Below are 11,353 nucleotides of genomic sequence, written 5' to 3'. Positions count from 1 at the left end.
ATGCCTGTTATACCAGAATGTTGTATTTGTAGACTTAGCTTAAAAAATAATTTATGTGTAGAAAAGAATTGTGGTAATATTTTTCATTACAACTGTATGATAAAATGGATGGAGCTTCAAAAGTCCTGTCCTTTGTGTAAAAGTTCGTGTTGTAAGAAGAATTTATTATGTATCCATTATGAAATAAATGAAGACAATAACATAAAAATTGATGAAAATATTTTAAATAAAAGCAAAGATGAGTTATATGAAGAGCTGTCGAAATACGAAGCGGATTTAATAAAGACACAAAATGAAAATGAAAAATACGCTTTAGAAATTTTAACATTAACAAATAAAAATAAAATATTAAGTGAAACTGTTAGTAAAAGTAATGTAAAAATTAATGAAGGGAAAATTGAAAAAGAAAAATTAAAAGATTTAAAAGATGAATATTTAAAAGATAAAATATTATTGACAGCCAAAATTGAAGAATATGAAAAAGAATTGAAAAAATATAAATTAATTGAAAACTTTTTAGAAGATTTAAATAAAGAAGATTTGAATAGAATAAATTTATTGTTTGGATTTAATATATTATCTATAAGTGAACAGAAAAATGTTATACTTAATTATATAAAAAATTGTATGACGAAAGAAAAAAAAAATGAACAAATAATAAAAGAATTAAATGAACAAATTGTCGAAAGGGATAATCAAATTCAAAATTTTAAAGAAAAATTATATAAATATAAATTAAATGAAGAAATTAATGATAGTAATGAAAATAAATTATCAAATGATGAAAAGGATACTAAACCAATTAAAATTAAAAATAAAATAATTAGACGAGTTGCTACCTTAGAATCTAAAAGAAATCGTAATAGATTTAGATATAGTCATAACAATAATATTATTAGTAGTAATAATACGAATCTCTCAAAATCGAAAACATCTAATGACAATATTTTATCAAATAATAATTTAGATTTTATCAATTTTATCGATAATAAAATTAATAATTCAAATTCTCTTGAATCTATACAAACCACACCAAAAAGAAAAAAATTCCATCCCATCGAAATAGACTTATTAAGAAATAAATCGGTTGATAAACTTTTTAGTAATCTCATAGACAAAAATTTTGAACAACAAAAAAAAGAAAATTTTGAATTATATTCAAATAAAACAGAACCATGCCCTACACAAAATAATCAAAGCACACCAAAAGCACAATTATTACCAAGATCATCATTAAAAGTACATGAAAATATAAAAACAAGCAGACATAGAAAAAGGAAATCCTTAAATTCACAATCAAGCAAAATAACAGACTTTTTTAAAAAAACAATGAATTAATAATATTTTTAAAAAAGAAAAAGAAAAAAAAAAAAAAAAAAATTTAAATGGATATTTTATATATGTTTTGTAAATACGATACAAATATATATAAAATATTATATATATTTTTTCATTTGTTATTTTATGTTAAACTAAAAATAAATAAGCCCTTTTTATATTATATTTTTTTTTTTTTTTTGTATCATTGTTTCAATATAATTTTTTATGTACCAATAAAAAAATAAATATATATAAAAATATAAATATATATATTAATTTTATCTTTAATATAATTCATATTTTTTTCTTTCATTATATCATGCCGGATTATAATTTTTCTTTTTTTTTTTAATATTTGTCTTTGAAAAAAACTTATATTCATAAATTAATATTCATTATGTTACAATTTAGAATTTATAATTCTTTTATTTTAATTATGGTATTTCATTTTTATTACATAACTTCTTATTTATGTATGTCTTGTTTTTGTAATATATATATATTTATATATTTATATTTTTACTTATTATATAAAAAAAAAAAAAATTTTCATTTTATTTCATAAAATATTTGAATTATAAATTTAAAAATAGATAGTTTTTATTTTATCTTAATGGAAAAATATAGACATGGTTACAAAAATGGAAAAATTGATAAAAAAAAAAAAAAAAAAAAAAAGAAGAAAAAAAAAGAAAAACATATATATAATATATATATATATATATTTAAGTGTGTGCTTGTCAAATAAAAAACAAAAAAAAAAAAAAAAAAAGGGTAGACAAAAAAAATAATTATTTTTCAAAAATATAAATATATAAATAAATAAATAAATATATACATACATATATATATATATATATATATATATATATATATATATATATGTGCCATCATCTAAAAACGTTTTGCAACGGATAAGTAAAAACAGATTTTCTAGAATTAAAAAAATCAAGGAACGATATAAATTCTTTCCAGAAGAAATTCGTTTTTAATGTATTAGAATTCCCTATAATAATAATTTTTTTTTTCATTCGAGTTAATAATACATTCATACGTTTTTCATCATTTAAGAATCCAAGTAGGTTTTTATCATTTGATCTTACAGTACTTATAATAATAATATTATTTTCACAACCTTGATAACTATCAATGGTATGTACATTTTTGTAAATGGAATGATTATTTTCTTCTTCACTTTCTAAATTATGAGTTGATTGTGTTTTAATATTGGATATATTAAATAAAAGGTTATTTGTCCTTTTAACTGTATTATTATTATTATTGTCATATATAGATGTGTTTATATTATTATGTTCGAATATATAACCTGTTTCTTGTATTTTATTATTTTTATTCGACATAATAGGATATTCATTCATATTAATATTATTTTTGTTATTATTATTATTATTATTATTATTATTATTATTATTATTATATGTTTCTATAGAATGTCCATTTTGTCGTATTGAAAAAAGATGGTTCCTTTGAAAAGGGTTACATGAATTATTCATAACATTCTGATATTTTATATATTCAAAATGATTATTTTCTTGTTTCATATTTTGATTCAATGTTATAGTATTATCTCTGTAATTATTTTCTAACATATTTTGTATATATATTTTTTGGCTAGTATAAGGTGTAAGAACAGCTACATTTTTTTGATTTGTTGTACACATAAGTATTTCTGCTAATTTTAATATGATTTGAGCTTCAAAGTGATTTATATATGAATAATTAACTTTTTGTTCAAATGTTTGTTTATTAAAATTTTCATGATATGTATCAATAAATAAAATTGGTACTCTTTCATATGCCGTAAATATATCATATATTTTTCTATTTTCTTTAAAATAATTATCCATAATATTTTTAGAAGCAATTAATTTCTGATTATAAAAATAAAATGATATAAATAAATACATGGGGAAAATTAATCTATATTGTATTAAAAGAAAATGATTTTTTATATGTTCATATCTTTTTAATTTCTCAAATATACTTAAATAATTTATATCTAATCTCTTTTTTTCATTTATTAAACTATGAAATGTTAACTGTTTTTCATCACCAAATGCATATATAAAATCACAATTCAAATTTAAACATATTAGGCTATTATATTCTGATAAACTTGATGCCTCATCTATAAATAAATGTTTGATTTTTTTATCTTTTATTTTAAAAGCTTGGTAAATTGTATCTATATATATATAAGATTTTTGTTGTTCTGACATATTTATATGATCTCTATTCAAACATAAATTCAAGTTAATCAATTTATTTCTTATATTTTCTACAGATATGTGTTTATTAGTACCTACAAATACGTTGTTCTTTTTTTCTAATGTTAGCATATAAATTGTGAAGGATATTAGTTCGCTTTTTCCACTACCCGGTGCGCCTGAAAAAAAAAAAAAAATAAAATGAAACAATAATAAATAAAATTGATATATATATATATATATATATATATGTGTGTATTCCTTTTTGTCTTTTTTACCGTGCACCAAATGTATGGGAACCCTTTTTTCATTTATTACAATGTCATACAACACACTCTTTTGATAAATATCAAATTTTTTATACATATTACACATTTTATTAAATTGAGATATATCATTTTTTAAACTTTTATATAATTTATATATGATTTGATCTTTCTTTATCATATCCTTATCTACAATATTCAATTGTTGTATTTCCCTTTCTCTATTTTCCAAAAACTTATTTATTGCTTCTTCAATTAAATAATTATAATTTATGGAATTTTTAAAAAATATATTATTTAAATTATTAAATTTAAGTTTTTCTTTATTTATTTGATTTTCTCTATCTATTTGTTTTACTCTATCTATTTGATTTTCTTTATTTATATGATTTTCTTTATTTTCTTTATTTTCTTTATTTTCTTTATTTTGTTCAACCTTTTCATCTCGTTTTTCTGTTTCCATATAATTGTCTCCATTTAACAGAACTCTCGTAATATTATTATTTAAAAAATCTTTCCTGTCAAAAATATTTATCATAGACAATTTTATTCTTTTCGAGATTGTCGTTAATTGTATCGTCAAGGGTACTGCTTCAAAAAGTAATGTATTATTTTTATCATCTTCATTCTTTAGTTCTCTTTGTTTTATTATTGTATTTATGTTGCTGTGTGACGATTGATTTATATGATTTATGTTATTTAAAAAACATTCATAATATTCGTCATTAATATCTATATCTTCATATAATGTTGATGACATATTTGGATGTTCTTCATTATATTTATATTTTTTTATATCCATATAAAGAACACAAAATGATTGAATTTTTCTAATATTTTTTACGACTCCTATTAGATAGGATGACGCTTCTTTATCATCAACATGGGTATTATTATTATTATGTATATCATCAACATGGGTATTATTATTATGTATATCATCAACATGGGTATTATTATTATGTATATCATCAACATGGGTATTATTATTATGTATATCACCAACATGGGTATTATTATTATGTATATTACCAACATGGGTATTATTATTATGTATATCATCAACATGGGTATTATTATTATGTATATCATCAACATGGGTATTATTATTATTATGTATATCATCAACATGGGTATTATTATTATGTATATCACCAACATGGGTATTATTATTATGTATATTACCAACATGGGTATTATTATTATGTATATTACCAACATGGGTATTATTATTATGTATATTACCAACATGGGTATTATTATTATGTATATCATCAACATGGGTATTATTATTATTCATATCATTATTATGCATATCATTATTATATGTGTTCAACTTATCTTCATCATGGCTTTTTTTTTTATACGTTTCTTTATTGTTCTTATAATACTTAATTAAAAGTATACCTCTTTTTTCCACATCAATATTATCCAAGGAAACAAATTTAAACGTGTCATTTTCCTTTCTACAGAATTTCAATTTATAAGATTTATGCAAATCAAACGTTTTATATAAATTCTTAAGACCTATATACTTTTCATAATATATATTAAACAAATAATTTAAAATATATTTTCTTACTTGGAAATTTATCAAATGATTAACATTTTCCTTGCTTGTATCATTTTTTTGTTTAACTTGTAAAGAAACAGGTGACACAAAAAAAATAAAATGTAATGAATTTAACACATTTATAAATATACTAGGTTTTAATAATAAAGATGTTAATATATTTTCAAAAAATTCAAAGTCTTTTTTTTTATTTTTTTCAAAAAATTCTGCTTTGAGAAATGATTTTTTTAATATTTCAAAATATACTTTCTTTTCTTCTAATTGTTTTTTTTCTTTAAAAAATAAATATGTATCCCATATTTTAATTAATTTTACATAATTAATTTTGCTTTTATATTTATTCCCATTTTCCTCGACAGTACGTGTTAGAAGTTTTTTTTCATCATTATATATATCTTTTAAATTATTAATATCATAACTTTTGATAGCTATGTTGTTATTATTATTATTATTATTATTATTATTATTATTATTTTTTTCTTTTTTTTTTTTCTCCTTTTCTTTATTTCTTTCTTTTGATAAGATATTATATGCATTCAACTTTTCTTGTAATAACGACAATGTATACGTAAACGTTTTTATTTTTTTACACTCTCCATTTTGTACACGCACTACAATATTATTACTCTTAAATATCCATTCAATGGAAAAATTAAATAAGTTACCTTTTTCTATAGTCAATTTGCTATATTCTGGATTACATAATTTATATAATTTTATATAATTCTTATAATCTTTTTGATATATTATTTTATTTACTTTAAATTCGTGAAATTTCTCTAAACCTTTTTCATTTTCAAATATTTCATATTCCGTACCTTTCGATGAATAACTACATTTATTTATTACACCCCAATAATTTACATTTAACCTTTTCTTAATTATTAAATGTTTTAATAAATTAGTCATTATTTATCATATCTATATAATAAGTTGTTCTTACTTTTTTAATTTTTTTTTCTTTTTCTTTTTCTTTTTCTCCCGTTTTTAGGTTTATGTATACATTTCCCAAAGAATATAAATAGGGAAATTTTAAATGACCCAAAAAAAAAAAAAAAAAAAAAAAAAAAAATTAAAATTATTGGACAGACATATTTTGAAAAACTTTTTTTTTTTTTTTTTTCATTTTAATAACAATTTTACCTTTGTATAGTCATTTATATATATATATATATATATATATATTTATATTATACATATTTTTATTTTTATTTTTACTTTTATTTTGTTTTATTAATATTGTTCTTCATTGGTTTACTACACATATATATTCACGATACAGTAAGATTTATTTAACCTATTGGTTTATGTTTCTTTTTGTTCTTAATACTAATCATAATTTTATTTTATTTTCTTTTTTTTTATTGAATGTTTAAAGCATTTACAAAACATATAATATTTATATATTATATATGTGTATCTTGTTATTATATATAAAATAAGAAATTATAATTATACAAAAAGTATAATAATCAGAAGATGAAAAAGAGAGATTTATTCAATATATATATTTATTTTTCTTATTAATCATATGACAAAAGAAAAATATATAATATATATCTAATACAAAGAATGATAAATAAAAAGCCATCTGATTAATATAAAACAAATGAGTTGAAATAATATTTATTTCTAAGTAACATTAATAAATGTATAATGTATATATGATAAATGTAAATATTTGCTATTCTTTTATAATATGTTTTAATATTTTTAAATGTGTTAAAAACAAAAATAAACCGTGGAATTTATATCTCCAACAATTTTATTGGTATTTACTCTCCATGAAAATTTTTATTATTTCTTTTGTCCCCATATCATATATATATATATATATATATATATATATATATACATATTAATAGAAATATATATTTTTATACCAATGTATATAAATTAAATATATCATATACATATTATATATATATATATATATATATATATATATATATATATATATATATATATTACACATATATTTTTTATCTTATAAATATAATAAATCTATCAAATAAAAAGAGCTACTTTTTAAATTTTTAACAAAAAATTTTAAATTTATTATAATTTGTTTTCAAAAAAAAAAAAAATATAATAGTATATTAAACAATAGAGAAATAAAATAAAAATCTCTCTAAATCCATATTTTTATAAATAACAAATTTAATTATATAAAATATAAAACAAAAATTATATAATTAACAATACAACAAAGGATATATATAAATATATATCTATATGTTCCGCTACTTATAAAAATATGGGTTATTATAAATAGCAATAATGAAAGGAACATAAATATTAATATATAAATTTTTTGTAAATAAAATTATGAACAGTTCATATTTTTTTTTTTTTTTTTGACACATATATATATATATATATTCAAAATGACTAGTTATAAATTATATAATATATATATATATATATATATATATATATATATATATATATATTTTTTTTAAATGTTTTTAATTAACAAGTGTAATTATTTTTATCAAAAAACAAAATATCACTTCATAAGTATAATATTTTATACTTTTATATTATTTTAAAATATATAAAATGTTTTCATTAAATCTACACCATTTTGTATATATAATTATAATTTTTTTAGCTAGTTGCGTCCTCAAATTATTTATTTTCTTCATCTTCGTTTTCCTCGTCTTCTACCACATCCCCTTCTACTTCTTCTTCTTCTTCTTCTTGTTCGTCTTCTTCCTCATCCATTTCCTCATCTTCATTATTAGAATTGTCCATATTACTCATATTTCGAAATATAAGATCGTTATCTGTTGAATTTTTACTTACCAATAAAATTTCAGGAGTAGAAATTTCATCATACGGAAGATCATTATCTGTATCGGAATTCTCTTCATCATCATTTGTTTGTTCACTCTTTATGATACGTTGCACTGGTTCGTCATTTTTCCAATTTTCTAAATGGTCAGAAATGTCGGTATTTAATTGTATGTATACGCAAGAATTATCACATATTTTTTTATCAGATGTTATGGCATGTAAAGCAATATTAGATGAATCAATACTTATATTATTTACTTCATTTAAAAGGTGTAGATAGAAATTTCTATTTTTCTCATAATGGTTTAAATATATATTATTTGTGCATAATTCTTTGAAATTCGTAACATTTTTTTTGTTCGCATTTTCATTTATCCATAATAAACGTTTTTCAAGAATATATAATTTCCCTTCACCTAAATTTAATTTATTATAAATAAACTCAATATCACTTCCTTTATATAAAACAGGCTCAAAATCCCCTTTTTCTAAGGAGATAAGCTCTTCTTCTTTAAAACTATTTAATGATATAGGCATTGCTATATATGTATATATATAAAATAAAAAGATACAGATGAATAAATAAATAAATATATATATATATATATATATATATATGTTGTATATATTTCTTTCCTTCTTTTTTTTTTTTTTTTTCCTTTTTTTTTATTTGTTTGGCGCAACTATTCTTATCGAGTTAATATATATAAATTGATATTTATTTTTTTTTTATTTTTTTTACTTGAAAAAATCTAAAGAGATATTTATTTAAACTTTATAATGCTGTTCTTACTCAGGAGGGTAATATAATATATATTCTTTTTCTGCCAGGAAAAATTTATTGTACATATATTTTTATGCTCGTTTATATTTTTTTATTATACTTAAAACAGCAAATAAATTATTATATGCATATATAATATATATATAGATAGATGATATTTTTTGTAAATATATTTTATAAAAAAGGAATATTTGAATATAATGTTGTTGGTTTTAATACATTGTTAATTAATTTTTAAATAATAATAATTTTGTTCAATAAGAATATATTTTTTTTTGATTTGTAAATATTAATACGTTATATATATATATATATATATATATATATATATATATATATATATATATATAATATATATTATGTATGTATAAAACGAATAAAGTTGTATCTTTAGTACTTTATTCTTATAAATTATAAAATTTCAATAAATTATAGGGATAATAATTATATTAAAATGTTTCAAATACTCTTTTTATTAAATGTAATTTGAACTTATTTTATATATATATATAAATATAAAAAATAAACCCCAAAAAACAAAATAAAATAAAATAAAAAAGGTTTATAGGATGATAATATATTGTTTTTTTTTTTTTTTAATTTGGGAGCTGAAAAAACAATTTTAATATTCAATATTAAATTTGAATGACTTAATTTTTTGTATTAATATACAAACATATCAATATAATTGATGATATAATTATATATGTGGTGTAATTAATTATCGAATGTAAAAAATTATATTTTATTTTTCTACATATATGTTGTCAATAAATTTTATAAATTATATATATATATATATATATATAATTATTATGTGTATTATTTTTAATGAAAATAAGTGAATATGACAAAAAATACTTATTTATTATATTTTTACAAATATATGTGATGAACATAAATATCATGTCATTCTTTTCTTCTTTAACAAATTTTGAAACAGGTTGAGGTAAGATAAACATGTATATGTAGAAAGAACATATAAAATATATAAATATATAAATATTTATATATATTTATGAACATATAAAAGAACAATTACTGATTATGTATAGAACTTGTATATTTAAAAAAAAAAAATTCACGTGCAAAATATTTTTACACACAAATTTTTACAACAGAATGTATAAAAAATGAAAAAATATATAAAAAAGGAAAATAATAATAAAATATACACATATGTGGTTGTTTATTGTAACATATATATATTATATATATATATTATATTTTTAAAAGTTTTTTCAATTTTTCATAACTAAAATATTATATAAACAAAGATAAAATATGTTAATATTGTACTTAAATAAAAAAAATAAAATAACTATTAATATAAAATTGTATATGGTGTAAAAAATATTTTTATTTTAATTATATATATATATATATATATATAATTTTTTTTTTTTTTTACAATTATATTTCATTGATAAAATTGTTTGTTTTTATTTCAACATTTGAATTGTTAAATGTTTGTCCAATTCGTCTGAAGGAGTAAAACATAAAATAATTAAATAAAATAAAATAAATTGTATGCAAAATTTTTACTTTCTTTTTTATTTTAATTAAAATGTCAACATAAATTATATAATAAAATAAAAATCTAACAATGAATATTATATATATATATATTTATGTTTATTTATTTATTTATTTATTTATTGATAATATATATATTTTTTTTTCTTTCTTTTTGAATAGACAAAAATATTAATATTTTAATAAAAGGAAAAAATATTTGTAAAAAAAAATATTTCATTTATATATTATTATATATATACATACATACATACATTTAGTACATAATAATATATAGAGAATATTAAAAAGAAAAAAATATATATATTAGTATATGGAGGTTTTTCTTCTTTTTATATATTACATACATCATAATTTTTTATTTCCTTTTACATATAATTCATAATTAAAAAAAAAAAAAAAAAAGAGAAATGCAAAATTAACAAAGTGAGAAAAAAAAAAAAAAATTATCTCTTCTTTTTCTTTTCTTTTCTTTTTTGACTTTGTTTTTATTATATTTTTTTTAATTTCTTTTTTCCTTTGTTATATTCCATTGTGTAACAAATTAATAGTGTACATATTTTAAAAAAATAAAAAAAAAAATAAATAAATAAAAATATATATATATATATATATTTGTATATATTTACTAATTTACGATTATTTATATTTACTTACATATTCCTAAAAAGTAATATTTTGTATGGATTGATATTGTATATATCACAGTTTATTTTATTTCGGATAAATTTGTATAATTATAAAGAACAAAAATTAAATATATATAATGTTTATATATATTTATGATACACTTCAACAAAATAACATTTTATTTTTTTATATATCGTAAATGAATATCATTTCTATC

The 11,353-nt window shown here is 17.7% G+C and overlaps 3 protein-coding genes across 3 annotated transcripts; 1 reads left to right on the top strand and 2 right to left on the bottom strand.

Moving 5' to 3' along the window:
• PF3D7_1334000 (RING zinc finger protein, putative) lies at positions 1-1,338 on the top strand (the record flags this gene model as incomplete). The annotated part of the gene is made up of 1 exon (XM_001350035.1): positions 1-1,338. One exon carries the CDS (start codon positions 1-3, stop codon positions 1,336-1,338), a length of 1,338 nt encoding a protein of 445 aa, XP_001350071.1.
• An 872-nt stretch (positions 1,339-2,210) lies between these two features.
• Positions 2,211-6,296, bottom strand: PF3D7_1333900 (conserved Plasmodium protein, unknown function; the record flags this gene model as incomplete). The annotated part of the gene is made up of 2 exons (XM_001350034.1): positions 2,211-3,727; positions 3,827-6,296. The coding sequence occupies 2 exons, from the start codon at positions 6,294-6,296 to the stop codon at positions 2,211-2,213; spliced, it is 3,987 nt and encodes a 1,328-aa protein (XP_001350070.1).
• A 1,722-nt stretch (positions 6,297-8,018) lies between these two features.
• PF3D7_1333800 (Voldacs domain-containing protein, putative) lies at positions 8,019-8,723 on the bottom strand (the record flags this gene model as incomplete). Its single annotated transcript, XM_001350033.1, has 1 exon — positions 8,019-8,723. The coding sequence occupies one exon, from the start codon at positions 8,721-8,723 to the stop codon at positions 8,019-8,021; it is 705 nt and encodes a 234-aa protein (XP_001350069.1).
• Between the last annotated feature and the right edge of the window lie 2,630 nt (positions 8,724-11,353).

The sequence above is a fragment of the Plasmodium falciparum genome (genome assembly GCF_000002765.6).
Source record: "Plasmodium falciparum 3D7 genome assembly, chromosome: 13".
Taxonomy (NCBI): domain Eukaryota; phylum Apicomplexa; class Aconoidasida; order Haemosporida; family Plasmodiidae; genus Plasmodium; species Plasmodium falciparum.
Note: the sequence above shows the minus strand (reverse complement) of the source record. Positions and strands in the feature narration are given on the sequence as shown.